Genomic DNA, 27,807 nt, shown 5'->3' on the forward strand with positions numbered 1-27,807 from the left:
GGGGCGGCAATCCCGGGAGAGGGGGACTGGGTACACGTCCCCCCTCAATTGTTTTAGGGAGGATCGTCCCCCCCCCGGAAAATTTGAAAAAGTGCACACCAAAAATGTATAGCAAATACTGACTAAAAACTGCAACACACTTTTAGGCCCTGGAGTGCCCAAGAGTGCAGCGTTTAAACTAATACAAATGCAAAAAATCTTCTCGCTCGGTCGCTACGCTTCCTCGAATAATATCCTTCAAAATGCGCATGTACAAGTAAATATTGTAGAAAATATGTATTCTGTTGGTATCACGTAAGCACAGTTTACACTGTATGTTTACAAGATTAAGAGTTATAGAAATAGATCAGTGCTACACAAATGATTATGCTCTTTTAAGAAGTCCCTCTACTCCTGCCTACTTACTAAAATGTACCTAATAAATATTTACAACCCTTCGGACTACACACTTAATACCGGCAAAGTAACAAAACTTTGTTAAACTTTCGGTCTGCTGGTTCCTTATTTACAAACATGTACATGTAGGCTATGTCCATGCTTATAAGCATACACAAGCTTACTTAGGCAGTTAGGTAAAACAATTAAACAAATAAACATAACATGATACACTAGGTAATTATGAAGCGTGCGTCATCAGCTGTAGTAAAAATGTACAGCTGATTTGTGATCAGGTGGTACCATCAAGGTTATCAGGTGATGACAGCTTACCTAGTCTTGCAATCTAAACATTTTAACAGGTAATACATATTCTTCAAACGTGATTATCAGCTTTATTGCCTCATTTAAATCAATGTCCCTCGATTTGAAAAAAAAACGAATAAAAAAAGAAATAACAAATTGAAAATAAATCCATTAGCCTTAATGTTGATTTAATCTCGAGACAAAAACGTCAATAACAACGGGATTTAGAAACATTATAGATCTACTAGGGTCTATATAACAAGAATACAATCATTACTTCTCCTGTGCAGGATCAGGAGCGGAAGATCAGAGGATACCTTCTTGATCTTTCGACCAGAAAACACCGAATAATTTGGTAAGCGGGAAATTTTCTGAACGACTTTAGGAAGACAGTGACGTAAATTATGCACATAGTGATTGACTTAATGTTTAGAAGTTAAATTATGCCTACGAAGTACGATGTACGATTATCAAAACTAAAATGCAATTCATGGCATTGATATTACTAGCAAGTAATGTGTATCGACCACTACGTTGCTGGTGTGGGTTTCGCCATTGCCAGTCGCCGTCGCGTCGGCTCTCTCTGCACTCTGGCATAGTCAGCGACCACTGCAGTGTCTGTGCACTGGTAAATGAACACTAAAATCAATTGTTTTTCTCTTCAGTATTCACTTTTTACAGGAATGTTTATCTCTGGCAGTGATATTTGTTTTCCTCGTCATTTGTTTACCTTGTTATTTGTTTACCTGAACACTAGCTGTGGACTGTCATTTTGAGGGTGAATGGTGATTATATCATTTTAATGCCCTAGCTCTTCGGCCTTTACTTCCTGGTTGCCTAGATCTATATCAAATGGTTTTAGCAGAGTATAGTCCAGCAGGTAGACCTGAATGTATGCTACCCTGTCAAGTCAACATTGGTTAAATGTGTTTCATTAAGCAAAAAAAACAAAAACATGTTTAGCATCCTGGGGCGGTATTCTGAACCCTGTGTTATCTCTAATATTGTTGTATCTTTGAAGATAAGATAAAGTTGGTATTCTGAACACTGTTGTAACTTTTGTGTTATCTTTTGTTGTATCTTTTCTCTCATCTTATTGGCTGCGCCTGCGCTCATACTTTGGTGCGCTTGTAATTGTGCATATTATTAATAAAGTGGCATTTAATCTTCATTTGCATATGCGCACGGGAGATAATATGTCGAGATAATTGGTATTCTGAAAGTTGTTGTATCTTTTATCTTATCTTATCTTGCATGGTATTTACAACAATATTTACAACAGGTAGGGAGTAATTGTTGTATCTTTCGTGGTGATAATGGCGGCAATATTTTTTGCCCAGAACCAACTCGTGCCAATAGATGAGTTAGAATAAGATTGTGTGTTGACCGGAAACATCACACTGAGAACTTTCTACGATATTACATGCGAGGATATGACGATTTTAATGCTCTCATCTTAACCAATATAGTGAAAGCTTGATTTGTCTTCATGATCCACATTCAACAGCGCATAATGATGACGCACGTAATAAGTGCTCAAATAACTAATTAGGCCCAAGATTAGTATGCGCTAGGCGCATCTTCAGATATGGTATAAAGTATTCTTATTGGTTGACCTACTTATCATGCTTATATAAAATAGATTTTGATTGGTAGGGTCCATAAAAATGGACGTGTCATCAATGGTCAAAGATAAGATAGAGGCGTTCCTTCAAGAGATAACACAGGGATAAAACAATGTTCAGAATACCAACTTACAACAATTTAGCGCTGTGTTATCTCTGGAAGATACAACAAAAGATAACACAAAACTTACAACAATGTTCAGAATACTGCCCCTGTTTTTTTGAAAAATAGGAAGGAGGAGGCCCTCCTTTTTTTTTTTCCTTTCAAAATGGTCGCTCAAAATGGCCGCTCGTTACATTTTCCCTGACAGTCAGGTTTTTTTTCAAGATGGCCGCCGACATTTTTTTTTTTTTTTTTTTTAATCAGAAATAGATCCATTTTATTTTTAGCAGTGCTTTTCATGTTTTTTTTCTTTAAAAAAAAAAAAAAAATCAAAAAAAAAATTCAAAAGAAAATTTCAAAAAAAAAATTTCAAAAAAAAAAATAGGAGGCGGCCCCCAAAAATATATTTTTTTAAATGGCCTTATGTGGTTCTTTGCATTCTGTGTTCTGTTTCTCTAGATCTTCCATCAGACTTCAAAGAGAGGAAAAATATGAAGAGAGTCACCATGATGCTGAGCCTACTTGTGCTAGGGTTACATCTGTCTTTTGTCCATGCACATCCCCAGTGCCTTGATTTCTACCCACCATTTGAGCTTCCATCAGACAGTCAGCCATTTTGTGATGGTTACAAGGACTTTGGTTGTTGTACATTGACTCAGAATGAAGCCATCCGAGAAAGGTACCAGACGCTGAAGAGAAACCTGCCAGAAAGTGCCGCACATGAATGCAGAAACTTCCTGAAGGATATCTTGTGCCAGGAATGTTCACCCTACGCAGCTCATTTATTTGATGCAGAGACTACACATCGTAAGACCCCTCTGCCAGGTCTGTGTGGAGGATACTGCTCTTCTCTCTACAACACGTGTCCAGAACTTATTCCCTTAGTGACGGATGATGCAGCAATTATTGATGCACACAATACAAATGAGAGCGCATTCTGTGCTGCAGTGGAGATAGGTGATATGGACTACTGCTACCCAAACATCCTTCAGGATACGTTCCTTGATGACTTGGCTTGGGATGCACGAAGTGGTGGAGGGGATGGCTGCCTGTGCTTCGAGGAATTTGCCAATGGCTTACGTAACCCTGTTCTTGCTGTCCATGCCAACGACAGCACCCACCGTCTTTTCATAGCAGAACAAGTAGGAATTGTTCATGTGTACCTCAGGAATGGGACACGACTCAACGATCCCTTCCTTGACATCCAAGACACCGTCAAGACATCAAGTCGAAGGGGAGATGAAAGGGGCTTCCTTGGACTGGCCTTTCATCCAAACTTTGTCCACAACAGCAGATTGTTTGTGTATTACAGCACTTTATCTTCCTCAGAGTCAGAAATAATCAGGATTAGTGAATTTCAAACCATGTCTAATGACTCCAATCGGGTAAACATGACAACCGAGAGCGTTATCCTTAACGTTGAACAACCTGCTGGTAATCATAATGGTGGTCAGATGCTGTTTGATGATCAGGGTTACTTCTACGCTTTCCTTGGTGATGGTGGTCGAGGTGGAGATCCCTTTGGGCAATATGGAAATGCTCAAAATTTGTAAGTCATCTCTTTCTGATAATGCACACATTACATCGTTTGGCTCTTATTCAGTTTTTCTCCTGAACTATTTGCACTTATGTGTACATCAGTATATTCAGAAACTTTCATAACATGAAGCAATTTTTACAGGAAGAAACTTTTGAAAATTGCAAACAATTCGGTGTTGTGTTTATTTGCAATCTGAACTTCTAGTGAAAATCTTTAAAACATTTCATGCTCATTGTAAGAGTTTCTGGTGTACAGTTAGTTTTTTTATTGGAAGCTCCAGTTTTAATCGGCAGTTAACATTGTATGAAATGATCACTTGTATAAATCTCTATCATAAACCTTTGTGTCTGTTGTGGATTTGTAAGAGATTGCATTCTGCTTATTTTAAATCTGTTTTATTTTTGTAGGGCTGAGCTGCTAGGATCTGTAATCAGAATTGATGTAGATCAGCAACAAGAAGGACTTGCCTATGCCATACCACCCGGCAACCCATATGTCTCGTACAACAACAGTGAGAGACGTCACGAGATCTATGCCTATGGCACCCGGAATATGTGGCGTTGCTCTATCGACCAGGGCGATAGACAGACAGGGGAGGGAAGAGGACGCATTTTCTGTGGGGATGTTGGCCAGCATAGCTATGAAGAGATTGATATCATCGAGAAGGGAGGCAACTATGGATGGCGGGGAAAAGAAGGGTTTTCCTGCTATGATAATACAATGTGCAATGATTTCCTTGGTAAGAGAAATGAGACAGTCTGCATTCACTTTCATATCCTTTATCAATAAAACCATGATGTGAAAAAGAAATTTTTTAAAAATTCAAACCGTATAGATTTTAGAATGCAAAAATTTAGGTTATGGAATTTGTCATAACAGTTAATAAAAAGTAAAGTATATATCTTGTTGATGCTTTGTGGTAGATATAATTGCTTTTTGTCAATAAGATGGCAGTGAGGTATATAATTTCTTAGTTTGGCCTCGTGGGATCGATATACAGTGCGACCCAGGAAAAATGAAACCGAGAATTATCGATGTTTGATCATAACTTAATCACAATTATAATTAATAAATGACACATATTTGTAAAGCTTAGATCCTCCTCTTTCATTTGATGCAACTCAGATGATGCATATTTCACCCATGAGTGATTAAAAGCAATTTGAAGGATTTAAACCAAAAAGTCATTTAGCGGGCGGTATCTGAATTTCAAAGAAAAATTCACATTTCTAGAAAGTTCATTTTCTGCTATTTCATATGACACCTCAATCAGGAAAAATGAGCCAGGAATAACAAAGTTCTCTTTGTTTAAAGTGATTCTTGCATTTCCATAATTTGAATAAACGAATTCGTTTTTACTGGCTTCCTGCCATAGCAACAAAAGGAATTGAAAAAAGACTTAACTCCGTTTCGTTGATGATCAGACATAGACGAAAGACTTCATGCATGGCTGATTGTCAATGAAACTGAGTTAAGTCTTTTGTCAATTCTGCTTGTTGCTACGGCAGGCAGCCAGTGAAAACGAACTTTTAAAATCAAATTATGGAAATGCAAGCATCACATTAAACAAACAGAACTTTGTTATTCCTTGCTCATTTTTCCTGATTGAGGTGCCATATGAAAGGGCAGAAACTGAACTTTCTAGAATTGTGAAGTTTTCTTCGAAATTCAGATACCGTCTGCCAAATAACTTATTGATTTCCTTCCTTCAAATTGCTTTTAATCACTCATGCGTGAAATATATAGGATCTAAGCTTTACAAATATGTGTCATTAATTAATTATGATTGTGATTAAGTTATGATAAAACATCGATAGTTTCGTTTTTTTCTGGGTCGCACTGTATAATGCAGTACCACTTTACCACATGATCCTTCAAAATATTTCATTATTGTGGCATCAAATTATTCGGTTCTGATGAAGATTCTCTGTGTAGCATCTTGTCATGTGAACAAATGAAAAACCCTGACTGTTGTCATGATAATTTGTTATGACATACTTGTATATACATGTATGGAGAACTTTCGTTGTGAAATGTGATATGATTATTGATTCAAAATAAAATTCTTATTTTCATTTTGCAGAGAATGAAGTACTGCCCATCCATGCATACCCTCATACCATTGGCAAATCTGTGATTGGTGGATATGTGTACAGAGGGTGTCAGTACCCAAACCTTAATGGAAAATACATCTTTGGAGATTATGTATCGGGGTATGTACAAGAATTTACTTCATGTCTCAACAAAATATTTGTTAGACTTTCTTCAGTGCACTTGACAAAGCCTTGTTTTGGGAGTGTATATGTTTCATTATTTTGATAATATTGGCATTTATCCTGTAAACAATTTGATATTGAACTGTATGATGTTACAAATAAGTGACAAAAGTTACCATAGTTTTATTCTTCAGGTCGGGTCAATATTTTTTGATGAGGCATGTGAATCTCCTGGTGATTAATGATTTCATAGATAGTAGTCCAACTGGATGGTCTTCTTTCAAGTCTGTTTATTCAACACATTAAAATCTTCTTTTCTTCTTATACTCTTGTATGACTCATAGGCGATTGTTTGAATTGAATGAGAACACAGCTACCCAAGAATGGAATAGCAGAGAGTTCTGCCTGGGGGACAACACTGTTTGCACTGGGTCTATGCTGGGATCCTTCCCCAAGAATATCCTTTCGTTTGGAGAGGATGAAGCAGGTATATAGACTTCTGTAAAATTTATCAACTCTTGCATTGTAAATCTTTTGTGAATTGTTAGGGAAGGTTATTTTGTGGCATGAATCTTTCTCAAATCTGTACCACTTGCAAAATTCATTCAAATGTCATGCATGCAAACGTTTGCTAGATTAACAGTAGCTCAGAAAAATAGGTGAGATAACATTCTTAAATGCGAAGAATGATTTAAGAATGTATTCTAGTGTTAGTTTTACTAGAATCAAAAAGAAAATATGAAAGACACCATAGATGCTGTGATATACGTGTATACTCTGGTGATAATGCTCAAATCTTACTTTGTCAAAATTTCAGGGTTATTAGTATTGCAATTGGGTTTTAGGTTAGGTCTATGGTTAGAGTTAGGATTAGGTTCAACATTTATCCAAGATTGAACTTAAGAATTTGTTAGTGTATTTGATCATGGGGCAATTTTTGCCTGAGCATGTGTCCTACATATAACATCATTGTCTGTGACATAAAAGAGGGAAGAAAAAAGAACCTAGATAAACAGTTGTAGGATAAAATTGCTAAATTTTTTTAGGGATGTAATTATTACTATGGTTGATAAATCACAGTATTTGAGCCTAAGACAAATATAAATTTTATACAACTTTTTACATGGTTATGTTTTATTCTTTGAATAAATCTTGATGTAGGTGAGATGTATCTTCTCTCAACTAGTGAAGCAAAGACCACTGTTCCTCAAGGGAAAGTATTCAAAATCGTTGATCCTCGAAAGTAAGTATTCCTCTTTGAACACTTGGATTTTATTTCTTGATGTTTGTGTTATGCCTATGATGTTATTTTGATTTTAATTAGAAATATTTCCTTGTCTTACTGTTATCAAATATGTGACATATGTATATCGCAACTGTCATTAAAGATGTCTTGAATGAACATTTATTTGTTTCTGATAACAAAGTGTAGCTAAATATTCCTGTGAATAAAATTATTTGTTTTTCTGTAATAAGTAGATAGTATTTAAGGGCAAGCATTTGAAAAATGTCACCAAAGATATTAATTTAACTACCATGGTAAAGATAATAGCTACAATTCTAATGTGAACATTATAAAGGAATCCTCAAGGTGCCAAGAAAGAAGTAATTTACCCTGCCTGTAGCCAAGCTTCAAGGACTTTCTTCATACCAGATACCCATTTTCTACCCATGGGTTGGGAGTGGTAGATGTAGATCACTGTCTCATTAAAGGATATTAGTGCCATGTCAGGCAATCTAACTGTCAAAAAAATGATCCACTAGAGCAACCACATCTTTAATAAGATAGTGAAGATTATGAAAGTTGTACTTTTCATTTCAATTTAACGCAAAAGTTTAACCCATTATTCATTACATAAGAAAGGTCAAGTTGGGTCATATTGTTGTCTAGGCTGTAGCTGACAGCTGAACATTGTTGAGGTACAGATTTTTAAAAATTAAAAACTTTCAAACAAATCCTTATTCCTGTAGTAGACACCAGACTAAAGTAGGAACAGTTTATTGTATATCTCTGATCACTCAAAGCTGATTTTCTGACACTTCTTGTCATAGGAGAGGAAATCCTGAGGAATGTCTCAAGGATATCAGAGACGTTGATGTTCATGGTCCCACCACACCCTTTGAACCATCACCCTCAGGTAATGTCACATGTGCCAGAGGAAGGGGATGTCTGCTCCATACAAGGATACCCTCAGTGCATGATACTTTTGCTGCAAATACTAAGCATAGGGGATTTCAGAAGAAGAACAAAATATCTAGGACAAGTTTTAGTGTTTTAGTGTATTGATAAGTGTAATAAATATGTCTGTGCACATTTTCAACTTTCAAAAGTGCTTCGGCCCTTTCTAGTCTCCCCTATGTAAATGCTGCAAATTTTGTGTCACTCAAAATGGACCAATATCCTATTGAGTAGCCTTATGTACTAGCCTATCCTATTTTGGCTTCAAGATCTATATCTACATTTTTTTTATAAAGACAATATTATATGTGTATTTCTGGCTTGTTGGAATTACATGATGATGAAACAGATTCCCATGTTAATTCTCTAGACTGTATGCTAAAGATAAATCATAATTTCCCTTTCCATACCCAATCAAGTGCTAATGCAACAAATCAAACAGGTTTTTAATTAGGTGCGTAAAATCACAATCTGACATATATTTTGAGGTCATCTTTATTGTCTGTATTGAAGTGTTCATCCTGTGCAGGTGTGCATCCAACTTTCCCATCTCTGCTCTGTTCATTCAGAATAATCCTTCATTGTGATTATTGACATTCCAACTGCATCATCATATTTTCAGTTGTTTTGTTTCCTTATGACTGCATGAGCGTTAAAAGCTTCAATTGAAGAAGAAGACAAAAATTAACTCAAATGCTGATGTGACATTGCTAAATATAACATTGTTAGTTTACTATGTAAGAATGTGCCTTAATGCTTTTTACTACCGGTAATGATCATGAATGCCCTGCTTTTGAATGTATATTTACCCTTTTTTAGGATGCATGAAATATGACTTGCAATATTAAGGTAAAAAGGAAGACACAGAGTTCTATGATAAATAAAATGTAGGTTGTTAAAGAGTAACAACTATATTGTAACAAATACTAGCTTGCCAGTTCGATTAACATGTTTTTGTGTTTAAAAATTACGATTGTGATTAGCACCCCCCCCCCTTTTTTTTTTTCTTCATTGCCTTCAAACAAAATGTAGATATTTAAGTAAGACTGTTTGGAGTTTTCATGCTATTTTGGATCAAAATAACTTCTTTGTCCTTCTCTTTTTGTCTGCTGTATTATCTGTTTGCTATCATTTTACACACACAAATTATTTAAAATTAATATGTGCTTTTACTTTATGTTAACATTTAAATTCCAATCCTCATTAAATCCAATCCCCAAATGTAAAAGCATATTAAAAGATATTATACAAATAAACACTGTCTTGAGAGATTCTGGTTAAAAGTTTGGGCAAGAGTATACTGCATAGTATACTGTATACCATAGTTTTAACCAGTACCTCGAAAAGAAGACAGGGTATTTTTGTTTTATATCCTGCATCAAAAACAAACAAAAATTGTATTAAATTTTGTTTTAATAATATTTTTTTCATTAATTTTTTAATATTATAACATTTTAAGATTGAAATAAAACATTGAAATTGAAGAGAGAAAATTATCAAAAAAATTAACAAAGATTTTGTTAATGTTAACATTTTAACATTCTACAATTTTAATCAAATTTTAAGAATTAAAAAAAGAAATTTAACTCCCAAATAGTACACCCAAGTATTACGTCTCCCAAATAGTACTTTTTAAGAGCAACCTTAAAATGGTTGAAATATTTCTGGTCACGTGACAAGCTTTTTGATGCAGGATATAATAAAAAAATAGCTTGCATGCTAATGGTCATTTTCATCTTCCTTCAGCTATTTCTTCTACTGTCCCTATTACAGGAAGTGCAAAATGTGTGACCCTGCATCCTTCACATTATATGGTTATGCTTTGCCTAGCTCTGCTCTCCCATGTTTGTATACATCATCTACTTGTTGCCACGCCAACCAGCTTGCATCACTATTACCACCCATGCTGTGTTAGTCCTCCTACTCCTCCAGGATCTGTTGTTAACAAGGAAGGTTCTTGTTTTGATCCTGATCTTCAGAAACCTTCAGGTGCCCTAAGAAATGCAAAGGAGAGTACTCTGAAGTGGACAATACCACATACTGCGATGCAAAGTTTGGTGAGTTTTCCAGACTAGTGAAGATGAAGGCTATGTTTATGATGAAGATATAACATTAAGAAGCACTCCTCTATTGTCTTTTCATTTTACTTAACCCCTTAGCAACTAAACCGCCCGTCTGTTTTCGTTTGTTTTCAACGCAATATAGTATCCGTTCTAGGGTCTACTGTGATAATGTTATTCATGTGTAATCCTTATGATGTCTATCGTAAGATTCTGCATAGAAAAATAGTGCACGTTTCATATTGTTCAGAACAATGTCAAAATGAGAGCAATATTGCAACATCTTCCAGTGAGTAATAGGCCATCTTTACAAAATCTCTAGTTGCTAATGGGTTAATGGCCATGTTTTGGGAAGAACTTTTCTTCCAGGGATGCCATTTACCTGATTTTATTCTTATCATTATTCTATGTCAAGCTGTTACCTCTCGATAGATTTTTTTAGGGGGGGGGGGGTTCAGGATAATTGAGGAAAACCAACTGAAGTCCCTCTTTAGTGGTATGAACCCTGCAAAGAATTTGCAAAATTCTAGGGAAATGAAATTAAAGAAATTTTCACAGACTTTGATTACACAATAATCCATCCAAATTTTATACTTTACCATTTTTTATCAAACCACATTTTTTGCAGTGATAACAGGTACAGTCCGGAAGGCGCAGCGCTTTAACAATGAACTGCGCCTCACTGTTAATGTTGATGAACTCCACAAGAAGGCATACGACCTCCCTGCCATACATGCAGGACGAAGGATCTCCATCTCGCAATACTCACGATCTGGTAGCTGCAGATGTCCAAACCTGGAGGTGGGACAGACCTATTTCATCCTTGGCGACTTCAAGTCGTCTTGGCAGAAGTTAATCCTGAAAGAGTCTTCCATTGTTAAACGCTATCATTGGCACCACTCCTTCATGATCCCGCGACTGAATAAGGAATGCAGGGCTCTTACTATGGAACTTTTTGCCAAGCAATTCAGTTAGAGATAGTTCTTTTAAAAATTATATACAGATGTTGAAAGATCTGTCAAAAAATTATGAGAAGTGAGATTCATATTTGCAGGTGAAGACAATGTCATCGATTTCTATGAAATTACACATCTTGTACAAAATCAATGATTTTGTGTTATTCATAATACAAAGGTAAGAAGAGGATATTGAAAATCATAAATAATTTTGGCTGTTTTTCAATATGAAATATTTTATTTTCCATAAAATTTCAGGGATGTTGTTCTTTAGATTTTTTCAGTGAACTATTACAACACTTATAGATAAATTGTAACTTCAAAGGTACTATTAAGAAACTTGTGCACATAAAGTCTACCTCCAAATAGAAAAGAAAAGATGATGAAATTCTTAAGCAGTGTGATCATTACTATTACAGATAGATGCCCATTGATATTCTCTCTTTTCTAAGTGTATTTACAAAATCTTCTTTGATGAAAACTGCCACAGTTATCTTCTTGGTGGATGTACAGTCTACAGACTCGGAGCTAGGTTAATTATAATTCATGGTTACATCAAAAGTTAGATTGTACCTTGGAAAAACTTTTTAGTGCATTACTCTGCTCTTAAAATTGAGGAAAAAATATTCAACTTTATTCCTACTGTTACAAATTTCATTTTATTGACGCACAGGGGGGGGGGGGGGGGGGGGGTCTGATTGGTACTAGTGAGCAAATAAAAGATTCGGGACTCAGGGTAAACTTGATTAGTATTTTTCAAAAAATTGTGTTATTACCTCAGACGTGTGACAGAATGATTCGTCAACCATAAAAACTCATCATTTTGCGATATATGGGGCCCTGTCCAGGAGTTGAACCCAGGAACATGCCTATTTTTTCAACCACAAAAACTTATCATTTTATGATAGTACTTGTATATCACATAAATCGCACAAATCAGTTTAATTCTATTTTCCTTTGAAGCATATTTGTTGTTTTATGGGTACGCATTCTATTTTTTTTCCACACCTTTTTAGGGTTAGTCACTGCCTAGTAACTATCACTGCACCTGATCTGGAAGAAATTAGATTACTGAAATAGACTTTTAAATGTAATTGAATTATATAAAAATATGTTATGTAAATGAGAATAGTATCTGTAACTTATGACCCATTAGCTAGAGGAATCAGGTTTTTTGTACTAAGCAAATGAAATTGACACTATTTAGTAGGCAATGGGTTAAAGTAATAATAAGATAAAATGTAGGTCAAATGAAGTCTCATGTAGTAGTATGGAAGAAATTCTGTCTCGTATGTGGAGAAAGATTTCCTATATTTTCTTTCAGGAGGTACTTTTGCTTGATGTGAAGATCTAGCAATCCAGAATGGTATTGTTTATAACAGTGAATGATTAATGATTAATGATTAATTAGTTAATCAATTTTTGTATACCTCTACCGGTAGTTTAAAACAGTACCCACGAATGGAAAAGTTCTTGTGCTTTCAATTATATTGAAATAATTTTAGTACTTTAAAGATGTTTGTAATGTAAGAATAAAGTGTACTTAAGATTATTCTCTATTTTTATATCAGACATGAAATAAAATATATTTTTTTGATTTCTTACATTTTATATCCGAATATTGACATTTTATGTGAATCTACCATATGACCTTTCTGTCTATTCAAGTTCATTGCAAGTCAAGTTATGACGGCAGTATATGTTGAAATTTTAAGACATTGTACTAAATCAAGAATTTTAAATTGTGCAGCTGTTACGCTGTGATTTATATGGTAGTATAGCTTTGATCATTGAAGGGATTCACCTGTTTGGTGATGTAACATAAAAATAGCTCTCTATGGTTCTTTTTCGGTTAGCTTTTGCTTGTCCTGCTGTAATTAGCTTCTATTCACTACAATGATATGGTAGAATGAGATCGTACATTGAAGAAGAAAAAAGAGTTACAAATAAAGATAAATTTCTACTGATTCTGAAGAAAGAACTAATTTTAAAGGTTATAATAGCTGTAATACCAAATAAACTGTACAATAATAAAACATTATTTCAAATGTTTAATAGAAAGATATTAGATTTCCTTAAATGTATGAAAACTATATGGACTATAAAAGTTCTTCATGTTAGCTTTGTCATTATATACACCTAACATTTTATTAGGATATTAATCATCCTAGCCTACATGCACTACCAAATATATATTTTAAAATAAATATTGTATTTTTCTGATATCCAATATGATTATGGCATATTAAAAAGTATTGGCATTATCTCTAGGAAGTGTCCAAAATACAAATGTACTATTAAAATTATATCTGCAAATATGATGTCCGACTGTTACTAAAGATGTGTTGCCTTGAATCATTTGTTTGAGATAAACTGGAGCTCTGGTAAAGACTTCAAACAATTCTCACATAATTAATCAGATTAAATTAACACTAAATGTTCAAATCTACAAACAAATTATATCTATACCTATAATCAGGGGCATTGCTTGACAAGAGGGCTTGACAATATTTCCTGACAGTAATAGCTAAAACTTGTAACTAAAAAGAAAAGAATTTCATATCTATTGACAAGTTTGAAGACAGGTTCTTAGAATGCCAAACTTACTGGCAATTTCTACTCCCAAAAATGTAAAACAATATGGCTATCAAGAATACAAATCTAGTGATAAACCTACCTTCCATTCATTTTGCCGAAACTTTTCAGGATTAAGTTGAGCTATTTGTATTTAAGATCTCTCATTTATTTGTAGGTCTGAATAAAAAAATCCGGCCGGGGGATAAATATGCTGTAGGTTAGATGTGACCAAATGATTGATAAAAGTCAGTCATCTGTGTGACTGTTAATGGTGAGTGTTAAAAGTGACTATTAATTGGTGCACATGAAATCCTTGAGTGAATGTTTTTGTTGATATTGACATATTTACAGTGGGACTGATGTAAACTGGTATGATTTTATATCGATCTGCATGAGTGGCATTTTATCTTTTGTTTGGTTGCATTGGAATAACCTACATTACTTATATCATGACTGAAGAAAATTAATCAATATACATCCATTAAACCTGGACATGGATGAATATATGAATATATCACATATTGCCTGAGTACACTATTAATGTCTGTAGTATACCGGTATACCTTCACAATAAGACCCGTCCCCCCTGCACCAGTTTCTACACGGTAGAAATTGGTTAGGTACTTGAATAGGAATGAGATTGAAAATTAAGGAATAGGCCTACATCCACCCCTCTCCCTCCCCAACAACAACATGCACACACAAAAGTATGGATGATCAATTAATGTGATTAAGGAAAATATTGCAACACAATAATTTAATGCAATTACATGTATAATGAATGCAATTGTTTATTATCAGTAGATGGATCTTCCTCTAAAACTAAAAAAAAAAAGGGGGGGGGGGTGGATTGAGGTCGGTGCAATGGACGTGGCCGCGTTTAGCTACCTATGTGTAAGGTAATCGAGAACGATAACGCAGCTGTCATATTTATTTGGCGTTTAGGATGTGACACTCGATACCTGTTGACACGACAATCTCTGAACGTTAATCCAAAATTTAGTTGTAAAAATGGCTATTCAAGGTGTATTAGCAGTTACTGAGACTGTGATGTACTTTGTCGTTGGCATAACAGGACTCGTTGCAGCCATCACAGTTGGAATTTCTAGAGTAAGTGTTTCAATTCAATGTCGGCCGTCGGGATCGGGCCGGGGGCGGATCTCTCGAATTTTCGCCTTAGACCCATGCGTTTGTTTTTATGTTTGCTCATTTTGTATGCATGACCTGTCTGCAAATTCATTGAAATTTATGTGTGAGTGACGCGGTGTATGTATTATCATGGGGAGCCCTATGTCAATGACTATGTGCATGCACCTAAGTCAGCACTAGGCCTATACTTTCGTATCTATTTTTTACCTGCACACCCCCAGTATATTCTAGTACGATAATACTCTGTAAAGAGGTCTGTACTCAAAACAAAAGGAAGAAAGAAGAAAAACTCCGGCGTGGATCAACTAAATCTTCATCTAGACCCTAATTGTTCAAATAATGGTCATGATATGGCTTTGGTGTCAATTTTCTTATCATTTTTGGAGTATTTTTCCTAAAAACGAAGACAGTATAGATCTAGGCCCTAACTATAATATTCACTTTCTCACAGGTTTCACGGATGCACAATTACAATACAAATCAATACCGTACCGACGAAGGGCGCACGACTTGATAATGATATCATGACCATTATTTGAACAATTGATGAAGATTAAGATGATTTTTTTGTAGACCTATGTTTTAGTAGGGTATCTCCACGTCAGAGTTACGGGACAAAAATGGATACGAAAGTACGCTACCGCCCCTAAGTCTAAGATTTGACTCTAAATTGAACCAGAATTTCTTTTATATTCCTGTAAAGACTAAAGTGTAATAACTTAGTAATATTTTCAAATTATTCCTGATATTAATAAAGGAAATACTAGAATATCAGTGATATTCTAGTATAGCTAAGACTAAGATTCATTGTTTATTGTTTAACATGATGAATATTAAATAATAGAGAAAAAAGGGTTTTATAAGATTCATGCATTTAGGCAAAGCCTATATAGGGTCTTTCCACAGACCCTTAAGTTATAGTAGCAATACTATACCAATTACCTCGTGTACACTTGGTCATACAGCGGCAGCTTTAACACCTTGAATATAACAAGCACAACGGCTCAAGACAAATGTCATGTCACCAACATCAACTAAAAATTGGCAGATGAATTACAAGCACCAACAGGCCACATCTACATAGCATAGTACATGCAAATAAGATGTATTGATAATGAATAATGATGATGATGATGATAATTGTAGTAAAAATTAAATGATAATTATAATAATAATATTAGTGATTAATTTTTCACTTTTGCAGTAATTTTTCAACAACAAAAAAGGGCAACATCCTAAAACTCTTCGTTATGCAGATACAATGCTAAACGCTCTTTAAATTCAGTCAAATGGTGTAAGTGAGCATTTATATGGGGTATATTAATGTTAAGGATGGAATTCCATTGCAGTATACAGTGTAGGTGTGATATTTATGATTTGAGGCCTTTGAGCCTGAGGGTAATCCATACTGTTGTTAAAATATATATTATTATGATTTATAACTACATCATTTTGTGTGCATCTGTCAGAGATGTATTTTCTTACGTTCATGGCCAAATTGATAAAAATTCATCTTCTCTTACACAATTTGAACAATGTCTGTACTAATTTGCATTTGCCACAATGCCACAAACCTTTTCCAGATAACAGCAAACTGACCATAGACTTATGTACATGTAAGTGCTAGGCAGCGCACCCATAATCAGTCATGAAAACCACAAGGACAATGGTAGTATTCTTCAGCTTGGGGGAAATTATGTGTAGTTCCGTTTTTTGAAGAAAATGGTGACATATTGTACCTGTACATTGTAAAGCATTTTAGTGGCAAGAAAGACCTCTTTTTTCCTTCAATTTTAATGAAATGCAACATTAATGCCCATATTGTATCACAATGATGAATTGATAGATTTTTTATGTTTGGTTTAAAATTGTCCAGCAGTAGAGAACTGAAATAGAAGTCCAAAAAATATTACCAAAATTAGTTTGGAGCCTACCAAAGTCCCAAGCTATATATCTTTTAACTTTTAACTTTAAATTTTGATTTTTCATTTGCTGCAGGATGCCTTCAGTAATCAGTGCATCCTCTACAGTGAAATCAAATGGTGTAACGACACAGCTATGGGTTTCACAGATCTGGGAAGCAACACAGCTTGTTCATTTGCAGTTGGCATTGAAGTTATTGCTTCTCTGTATGCCATTGTGTTTGGTATCTACTACGCTCTCATCTTAGTCGGCAAGATTGAAGGAATGTGAGTAACTTTTCTTTCCTTAATACCTTCATACATACTGTAAGAAGCTACATACACATATATAAATGATGTTCAGGGTAACATTTTATTTTGTCCACATGTTAAACATCATAAACTCATTTAGAAGTTAGCGTCTTCATCATTTCATGTAATGAGAATTGATAGATTTTTTTTTAATGTATGGCCATATGTGAGCAGATTCTAAATCTATACAGTTACTTTACAGTACATATCTTTGAGTTAATGTATGAACTGTGTTTAGGTTTAGTATTTTTACTTTATATGACTTCACCTGTACGTCACAAACCTTTAGATAGACAAAAAACTATACCGTATACATTTGTTTACATGTAGGCCTGCAAGTAGTCCTATTTCCTACACATGTTAGATAATTGATTCTTTGAAAACATGTAATATACTTCACTGATTTCAATCAGTTCAAATCTCATCAAGACCACTGCTTCAGATGTAAACAAAGACTGTCACACCCCTAGATGATATGTTGACAGTTGGTATTAGATCTTGTTGGACTTATCTCTGGTAGCATGTTTATTTAAATGATAACACTCTTTACTGGATAAATCTAGGTCTACTTGTGTTCTTGGTGCATTTTGATTGGAAGATATAAATAGTTGATATACAGTAAATATATGATATGATATATAATTAACACAGTTATCAAAGTAAATGCTTCTTTTTTGTGTGTCTCCTTCCATGTCTTTTCCACAATTGTTTCATTTCTTAAACTGCTAATTTTCATTGTGAGGATTTTATCCTCCATTTAAATGCAATTTCGATTTACTTTGGATTCTCACTTACAAAATTTTTAAAGAGGAAATTTTACATCTCGTTATAAAAATTCAACTCTTGTAACGTAAAATAAGCCTGGTAGTTACTAGTAAGTGGTATTGGTTATGTTATTAACTGCTACACATGTTATGTGTATATAGACGGCCAGGTGAGTGACTTTAATAGATGTAAAGTCAAAAAGCCATGCTTGTGCGAGTGGTATGAACATTGTGAGGGGATTTCCCTATTAATCTGTGGGAAGGCCATACCTTGATAATCCTCTAATAGTCAATGTTCTGTTTGAAATAGTTATTTCCATCCAATATCCTTCAAATTATATCGAACAAAGTTGTAGATATTATCATCTTCAATGTTGTCTAAAGATATATATATATATATTTCATTCATTATTTTGTTGAAATGTCCATCAAAATCAAATTATTCCAAAGACAATTGTAGATGCGTATTATTTCCACTTCTTGAGTTGTTGGTGTGCTTTATACAATCTGTTTTTCTTTCTGGTACTAAAATCTTTATCCATCATTCTCTTTATCCAGCAAATACCTGACAATTCCCAGCATTATCTTCAATGTGGCTTTCACATTAGTCCTTTTTGTGGAATCTTGCATAGTCAGTGTTGGTTTTAAACAGTTCTGTGATGGTCTTACTTCAGGTCCCCATGTAAAGGAGTAAGTATCTTTGATTGTGTACTGTCTACCACTGACACCTCAAATATTGAGGAGACTTGGTTTTAACACTCTATTTATACAAATTTATTTGATCTTCTTTCTATTTTTTCCAGCCCCATATCTAGATTACAAGTTTGTAAAATAGAATTACACCTTGTTCAGTATAAAGAGTTTCAATTCCATCAAGCTTGATAACAATTTCAACAGAAAATTGCATTAACTAAATTTAGTTTGATTATGATATACCAGGTACATGTGTGTCTTGGGCTCTTGGCAGATTAATCAGTGAAGGCAAAATTCTGACACATTTGCCATGTTCCATTTTCTTTTGATACACCATTCCATTGTATGCAAATACTTGAAATACAGACATCAAATATTAGTCATCAAATTACAATTTCAATTTGAGGGAAATACTTACAAAGCACTGAATAAACACCTGTATAGAAATAAGGCAGTCCATTACAATATAGTGCTGTATGTTACCGTTTAAAGAGACTGTATGTGTTGAAAATATATTGAGTACAATCAATTGATAATTTATTTATTCTCAAGGAAATTGAACATACTTTGTAAGGTGATATGATCTATAGTGAGTACCTGTCCATGGTCGAATTTCACATGACTAGCATTTCAATTTTTCAATATTGTATTTTTTATTTGATGTTTAAAAAAAAAAAATCTGCCCAAGCAACAATATAATGGAAAAATGCTATTTTTAAAATTAAATTCAGGTATCTAGGTTGCAATATTTCCTACGTGTACATGTACATGTACACCAGTAGTACATGATAATATTGTCTACATCGTGTTAATAATAAAGGTTTGTTAACATATTTATTTGTTCAACTTCAGTTGTTCAAAAGGCTCCAAAGTTTCCAACTGGAATATAGCTGGAGCCTGTATAGATAAAGGCTATGTCTTCATGCCACATGATACCTACAATGGAGATCTGTACTTTGGATTCTATACAACCGGTCAGGTGAGTCCTCTCATCTTCTATTTTGGTCCATGTTTGAGATATGGGAAGTTGTGTGGTTCATTGTTTGCAAACTGGTTCTGTAACCACCAAATGTTATGATTGTGGTTTCCATAACAGTTGTATGGCACAGGCTCCTGCAACAATTGCTCTGTGGTCAATACCCAACAAAAATTAAATCTCTCATTTCAACCATCCACTCTACTTAACCCCAACCCTAACCCCAACCCTAACCCCAACCCTAACCAAAAACCCAATTACAACCCTAACCCTAACTCTATACTTTTGAAAAAAATAAAGCCTGGGGTAATTGTTGCCGGTGCACATGTCGGATCACCCCTATAACACCATAAATCATTATTCCATAGTACATACAGTGGCATGTGCTGTGCTTATCTCACAATGATTACATGTACCATACATATATATTGTGTGTGAATGGCTGAAACTTCATGCTAAAGCTTGTTGCAGTTATAAGTCTAGACCCAATTTTTTAAGATAAGATTTTTTTAAATAAAGAAAAACATACTTTTCATCTATATTTTTATTACAGGGTTATTACTGATAGCCAAGAATTTTTATTAAACATAAAAAAAAACATATTTTTAAGCATTTTGATTGAAGACTATGCCTCAGATTTTGAAAAGTGATTTTATCAGTTTAAAACAGTTTAAAATTCAGTTTATGTTCATATTGTTATACATGAAACAATTTTTGAAAGAAAACACGTTTTGTAGTATTTATAATATACACAAATATGTTCATGTAAGGCTTTGTATGAAGGTTTTGAAACTGGTGCTTAAAAAATTGCTAGAATACAAAGTGTGTATAAATTGATCTTGAACGCATGTAAAGACATCCACACTATGCTAGATACAAATAATGTGTCTCATACTTCCTATATAGGATCCTAGCCATTGCATTACAATGAAAATATTATCTTTGAGTTTTTTTTAATTTTTTTTTTAGTAATGTCTTTTCAATCAGTACATGTCAATTGTAGAATTTGATTGAGGAACTAATCTGTACATGTACAACATGTAGGTTTAAAATGTACCATACATTTATGATATAACCTTTATGGCCCATCATTGCATCAACAAATATAACACTCTGAGACACCACCTCTCATTTATGGTTAAAAATTTCGGAAGCACTTTGAGAGTGCTTTTAGATGTTTTATTTTGATATGATATGTGCAGTAGATACATAAACAAAATTCTGTATTATGAGCCAAAAGCAGAGGTTAATAAAGGGCAAAAGAGAACTAACCATAACTAACCTCTCATTTTCAACATTTTAAAATATTTATTGTTAAATAAGTTAGTGTTAGTCTTTCTTTCTTTTTTTTCTTCAATTTTTAATAACAAATTCATGAAAATAAACATCTCTTACTTGTCATCTACATAGTCACCCTAATTTATGCAAGAAATATGAAAAGCACATTAATTCTCCATTGCATATTCATTAGCCTGTACCATAACTATCAAAAAGTGAAAATGAATTATATAAATTCCATGTTTTTAGATTAGCTTAAGTTCTTAGAATACTAGCAGGGTGATAAATGACTTTTTACATTTTCTAATCACTATTGATTAATAGTTGGGAGGATGTTAAGTGGTACATTATCAGGCTATCTGTATTTAAATAAGGATAATTCTTGGCCAATATATACCCTAAGGCATTCAAATAATATTCAAGAAGATTTCAGATTAATACATTTTGTAGATTTGCCTTTTAATAGGTTATTTCCTTGTTATGTGCTCTCTACACGTATTGTCCACCAGGATGCTGCAAGTTAATATGTTGCGGGTAGTGGTTCAAAATTATCACATCTGTGAAAGACAATTTTCATTACTTTATACATGTGTAGATATTAGTCTAATCTTAGTCAATGTTCTTATATTAAATAGTCATGTAGTGACTGCCTTTTAATTATTACATGTATCATTAATGTCTTGCTTGCCTTCCATTGTGTCTTCTGATGTTAATTTCTAGAATGAAAAGAGCTAACATTAAATGTAAAAATGCCTTTTAATATGCTAATTAGTCTTAAACATAGTCATAAGTAGTATTCACAAAGCATACTTTGTATTCTCCATAGGCCTAATTCTCTATAGTATTAAATTGGGATGCATGTACATGTACATCAGTAATGTACCATACGTATACATTTTTTTACCTCAAATTTCTGATCAGAGATTTCAGTCTTCAATTATAAATTATAATTTGCGTTTACGAGTAATAGAAGTTGATATAGGTCTAAGCCTTCGATTGAAATACTCAGAGGTTATGACTTATGGTTAAATTTATATTAATAGAATATTTAATTTCAATGATTTTACAGCATCTTTGTAATTGCTTTTAGGGTGCATCCTGGTTTTCATTCCTCTTTTGGATGGTTATTGCTCTTATGAGTATTTTCCGCCGCTTCCGGGACAAAGACCCCGTAGCCGTGGGGAGTACAGAAGAACGCAAACCCATGCTGACATAAAAACTATTAAAAGTAGGTTATGCTGATCAGAGACACCCCTTTGCTGCACGTTGCCTGCAAAGAATGCATGTGCTAACAACTTCAACATGTACTGAGGTAGCTCCTAACATCACCTGACTGTACCCTAACCCAACACAACCAAATGCTAATAAATAAATGTAAACCACACTTTGTAAGCACCCCTGACACTGAATGGCCTGTGGCGTAGTTGCTTGGCGGGAATATGGTAAAGAATATTTTGTAATGTTTTCCTCAATGTACAGCCAGGATATAGGCATGTTTATTCAATTGATCCTAAAATGTATGTTTGGGGGCAAACCCCAAGACTCAATGATGCTTGATTTTGCTTTCATAGATATTTCCTACTTCTGGACTGTTTCTTTGTATTTTAATGTATACTGTAGATGTAAATGTTGATTGGTAAGTTCCTGTTGGTGCTGTCTATAGAAAATGTAATATTATTAGTCCTTGGTTTCTTCCCACATTGTTTGTACATATGTACATGTATGTGTACCTGTATACAAGTCAAGTGTAACTAATATTTTGAAGGTTTGAGAATGTAGTCTAAGTAGTTTGTGTTTTTTTCCCCTCAATTATCATCGGAACACATTTAATTAGTATCACAGCTTTTTAATAGCATTAATGCAATTTTTTGTTGCATCCATTATGATATTGATCATTAAAACATTTCATTTCAGCATCATCACGATCATTACATGTATTCCTATGATAATTCTCATTACCTTGACTTGATTATCTATCACAACAAGCAAGTATTTGTAAGAGCAGTACTTTTATGTTTACACATACCGATACATATACTATCTTATTATTTTACATTTGTGTGTATTTTACTATCCATCATTGTAGTTGTTATGGAAATTTACAATATCATTACCGGTAGTCTTTCCTTGCCGTAATCTGAGTATGCATATCATGAATGATTAATGACATCTATTTATGTATTATGATAGTCATTAATCATCAAACTCAAGTTTTGGTCTTTTGTGTTGTGAAACTTGCTACCCTTTAATTGGATAAACATCTGTGTACCTTTGCTTGTAGCACAAAGCCTTGAGGCTTTTGTGAAGAACACATCTGAAACCAATTAAATGCAATTTTATTTCTTGAAAATTGCTTCCAGTTTGCAAATGATGTTTTCATGTTTTTTTGTAATCAAATACTTGAAATTATATATGTAGATTGTGTAGGCAAGACTTTCCAAATTTGTCACTGAGTTTTAAAAAATATCATTGAAGCTATAGATATCATTTTTCTTGATCACATAATCTACATTCTGTTTACTTTAATATTGTTTGATATTTATTTCTTCTTCAATGATAATCTACTGACCCATACACTATTATGAAATAAACCTGTACAGCAATACATGCACAGGTAAAGTGTATCATATTGCAATCCACTCATCCACATTGAAATGCAACAACTAATATTTTTGTTGCAAAACTTGCAATTTTCATCATACTTGCAATGGATATATCTATTGAGATTTTAACAAACATCATTGGTAAAAATGCTTTTTCATTCTATTTCTTGAACCACTACTAATTTAAATCTTCCTTTCATGAATAAGCATCTACTTTTCAACCGGTCCAAACCTTTTTCTATACATTGATGTGATTCAGCTATATTTGACCATTCTTTAAAGCAACCCTATCCAAAAAGAAGGTGAAGTACTTGTTCATGCAACAATGTAATATGCATTTGCACGGGGCAATTTAGCACCATGGTTGGAGAGTAAATTACATTCCTTCTGTTTGTCATCAATTATGCATTTCAGAATGGGAAAACCTTGTTCTACATGTACTCATTAGTTCCATGCCTATTGCCCGGGAGCTATAATAAGCCAAGTGCTGTATGCTGTCTCATTATGGATGTGAAGAAGAAAGGGTTTGCTGGGTGAATTTTCATGACGCCAGCATAAATGTACTGTAGAATCATCTGAAATGTGTCCTTGACATTATTTTTGGTGAAATCAAGTGGATATTATGGTTTTCTGAAAAGCATGTTTAAGTTCAGTAATCAAGTAGAATTTTGTTAGATAAACAATTAAAAAAGGTATTTTTTTTATTTTTTTTTTTATTAGGAAAATATAGGACTTGCATTTCAGCACAAAATGTTCACTGATCTAAATTCTTGCTCTCTGTATAAAACTACAATGGCAATTATAAAATGTAAGCATTGATTTCTTATTTGTTCAGATAGGTATAATCCCCTTGTCATTTGTTTATATTAAGTAAATATGAATACTTTTAAATGTTTACTTTACAACTCAGTTTTTATTTCTGCTTTATATGATTCTTCTATGGCCTACTAATTTTGTTCAAATGCACTGCATACGTGTAGGCCACATACTTCTTTACCAATTCTTGATTGCTTTACAATGCTTTTAATTGTTGTTTCTTCGCCATGTGCTTATTCTTCAGATTAATTTCTCCAGATGCAATACGCAGGGTAAATACTTTTATCTTTTACTGAGAATGAATACCAGTAGATGATTGTATGACTGTGTTTACACTTGACCCTTTTTATTTCTTCTCTTGTTTGTTGTTTAGAGCGCATCTTGGTTCTCTGTTCTCTTCTGGTTGATCATCTCAGTCATCTCCATCATCAGACGTGTCAAAGACAAACCAAGTCTGGATATCAACTCCGACAAATCACCCATCACGTCCAACGTCATCTAAAAGCTAATACCCATCACATTGTCTAAATCTTTTTGAAATCCTGATCTGTCATCCAGTATATCCAAGACAACCCTCCCTTGATCCTAACTCTGATGAAGATCTCAATACACCGATCAGCATCATCTAAACCGCACCCCCCATCGTCGTACCTATCGCTGCACCCATCACATCTTGTGAAGCTCAGAGTGAAAGATAGATCTGTCATCCAGTGTATCCGAGACAACCCTCCCTTGATCCTAACTCTGATGAAGATCTCATTACACGGATCAGCGTCATCTAAACCGTACCCCCCCCCCCCCATCGTCGTACCCATCGCTGCACCCATCACATCTTGTGAAGCTCAGAGTGAAAGATAGATCTGTCATCCAGTGTATCCGAGACAACCCTCCCTTGATCCTAACTCTGATGAAGATCTCAATACACGGATCAGCGTCATCTAAACCGTACCCCCCCCCCCCCCCATCGTCGTACCCATCGCTGCACCCTTCACATACTGTGAAGCTCAGAGTGAAAGATTGAAACTGATTTCCTCTTTGAAGTCCTGATCTGGTTGACTATATCACACCATTATATCATCTGGCGTTTCCGAGATAAACCCAGCCTGAATCCCACCTATGTAATGACAAAGCAACCATTACACCCAATGCTGTTATGTTAGACCTTGTCCGGCATACAAACCATAAGCTGATGGTCAGAGCTAAGAAAAAGACATGACTTTGTGTATATTCACATCCATGATTGATGGAAGATGTGTATTACCAACTCCCCCAAAGTACTCATTTTGTTTTCATGTTCTTGATTGGATGTTTAAAGTCTAATTTTTGTATTGCTTGCCTAAAATACCATTATGTCATGGTATAAACTGAATAATGTATTGTTTGTGAAAATGGTAAAGACCATTAAGTTTACTTTTCTTGAATGTCCCAAATTATTTTTCTCTCCATAGCGATGCATTGATGTGAAAATTCATTGAGCATTATAAAGTTTAGTATTTCAAGCAGAAATGAATACTGTTCAGAAGTTCAAAAATCAAATAATGTGAATTTAAAACTGAATGCATCAATTACCAACTGCTAGCTTTTAAGATAACTGTAAACAGAAAACTATATCCCTTTAAGTTTCTATTTAATTTAGATATAAAGAAATTATTGTACAAAAGGTTTAGAAACATTGTAGCTATCAGTAGTATTTTTTTTAAATCTAGTGTACTAAATACTAACCAAAGATAAATCTGGCAGATACGTATGCCAATTTGCATGGGAAAATGGCATGTAATTATTTTGTAAAAATCTGTGTTGTAATCAACACAAAGGGATTCTGCACAAGTCCTTTAATACAGGGATTTTGTAACATTGCTGTAAAAAACAATAAAAAACCAAAATGTCTTGGGAGATGAATTATGTGAATTTAAAAAAAAAGAGAAATACTAATGGTGAGTAAAAGAGAAAAATCCCATCAATATGTCAGGATATGCATGCACAACATTGTGAGGTTCGTTGTGGCAATCTGGTCGTGGTTGCATTAAAGGTATTACAAAGTTTTGGTATGGGGTCATGAATTTAGTTCAAATTAACATATTGGAAGCATATATTCTTTCCTACAATATTCATTGATCGTTGTCGCGGTTGAAATCGAGTCTAAAGTTATGAAATTATAAATAATAAACTCTTTATGTTGTATAGCTCCCTCTCAAGGTCAAGATATTAATTTAGCTATGAAACAATGTTTCTTGACTAAAATCGACCGATTAGCTATTCCCGTTTGAAAATTATATATCACAACTACATATTCTGAGATTTTCATGGTCGCAGCTACCATTGTACGGCAATAGACGCTATTTGAAATTTATCAAAATTTACCGGGAGCACCGGTAAATGTTTATATTCAATTTTTCTCGAAAACAGAAGTGTTTTAGGGGCTAATTTTTTTAGTGCTTATTATACATCCACAGGGGAATCCAAATATATCAAAATTGTAAAGATTCACTATCCACCCAATTTTCAAAATTTCCCAAAACTTTGTATTACCTTTAAACAGGTCTTCATAGATTCATACGGAGATGAATGTATCTTGATATAAAAATCCAAACCTGCAACATCTCTTTATACTTGAAGCGTTTGTTCAGTACAACAAATGAAATCAGTTTGTAAAAAGGGAAGAAGTTCTCAAAGTAATGTCACTTGATACTTGAAATGCTAGTACAGGAGATCTTGTTCCTGTAAGAAGAATCCTAGACGGTTCCTTATGAGAATGATCTAGATTGCCATTTGGTACAATGCCAATTCATTTTACTTGTATTGTTTTGTCTACATACCTCTGCACCTTGTTTTTTCTACTCTCCTTGGAGTCTAATGATAATTTAATCTAATTATGAGAACTTTTCCCACTTGGCATTCATCAAATATCTGAGTTTTTTTTAATTTCCTCTCTAATTAATATCTACTTAATGTAAAATAAATTGATTGTTTTAAAAGAAGAAAAGAAAGATGCAAGCAAGGACCACAGGTTGTTTTGCTGCATAAGCTGTGTAATTTTTGCCTCCTGCCTGCAAGAAGGCTGTAAAAATATGTATTGTCAATTGCAGTATGGCCTTCTTTTGGTCAGCTGACTATATACAGATCAGATGTGGTGTAGACAACACATTATAGGGATTTTTAGATTTGCATACAAAAAAGATGTCGAAACAGTGGACTGCTACTTGTGGCGTCCTTCTGAAGTCCCTAATGGTAGCCCATTAGGGGATAGACACTAGACTAATTGATGAATTGACATTAGACCAAATGGCATAACAACTTGATAGTATTAAAGTTGAATTAAAGCACAATAAACAACAAAATCCATTGCATGAATTGGTGTGTTTTGTATTGCTATACAAA

General features: G+C 34.1%; 2 protein-coding genes across 5 annotated transcripts; both read left to right on the forward strand.

Annotated features, from left to right (window-relative positions):
• Nucleotides 1–952: 952 nt before the first annotated feature.
• On the forward strand, nt 953–13,699 carry LOC115918157 (HHIP-like protein 2). Of its 3 annotated transcripts, none has more exons than XM_030999278.1 (9): nt 953–1,036; nt 2,869–3,958; nt 4,357–4,688; nt 6,033–6,162; nt 6,510–6,652; nt 7,327–7,408; nt 8,218–8,303; nt 10,324–10,401; nt 11,033–13,699. In XM_030999278.1, exons 2-9 carry the CDS (start codon nt 2,901–2,903, stop codon nt 11,377–11,379), a joined length of 2,256 nt encoding a protein of 751 aa, XP_030855138.1. In that variant the 5' UTR covers nt 953–1,036; nt 2,869–2,900; the 3' UTR covers nt 11,380–13,699. The 3 variants fall into 3 exon arrangements, with proteins under 3 accessions (XP_030855138.1, XP_030855139.1, XP_030855140.1); XM_030999279.1 differs by having other exon boundaries at nt 10,091–10,401; nt 11,033–11,143; XM_030999280.1 differs by having other exon boundaries at nt 10,118–10,401; nt 11,033–11,143.
• A 1,152-nt stretch (nt 13,700–14,851) lies between these two features.
• Nucleotides 14,852–26,349, forward strand: LOC589744 (transmembrane protein 179). 2 transcript variants are annotated; one of them, XM_003729228.3, is made up of 6 exons: nt 14,852–15,047; nt 17,085–17,275; nt 18,622–18,753; nt 19,609–19,735; nt 22,101–22,238; nt 24,803–24,915. In XM_003729228.3, exons 1-5 carry the CDS (start codon nt 14,949–14,951, stop codon nt 22,224–22,226), a joined length of 675 nt encoding a protein of 224 aa, XP_003729276.1. In that variant the 5' UTR covers nt 14,852–14,948; the 3' UTR covers nt 22,227–22,238; nt 24,803–24,915. The 2 variants fall into 2 exon arrangements, with proteins under 2 accessions (XP_003729276.1, XP_011682594.1); XM_011684292.2 differs by lacking the exon at nt 22,101–22,238 and having other exon boundaries at nt 24,803–26,349.
• The last annotated feature ends 1,458 nt before the right edge of the window (nt 26,350–27,807 follow it).

Source organism: Strongylocentrotus purpuratus, unplaced genomic scaffold, assembly GCF_000002235.5.
Source record: "Strongylocentrotus purpuratus isolate Spur 01 unplaced genomic scaffold, Spur_5.0 spur5_scaffold_5, whole genome shotgun sequence".
Lineage (NCBI taxonomy): Eukaryota > Metazoa > Echinodermata > Echinoidea > Camarodonta > Strongylocentrotidae > Strongylocentrotus > Strongylocentrotus purpuratus.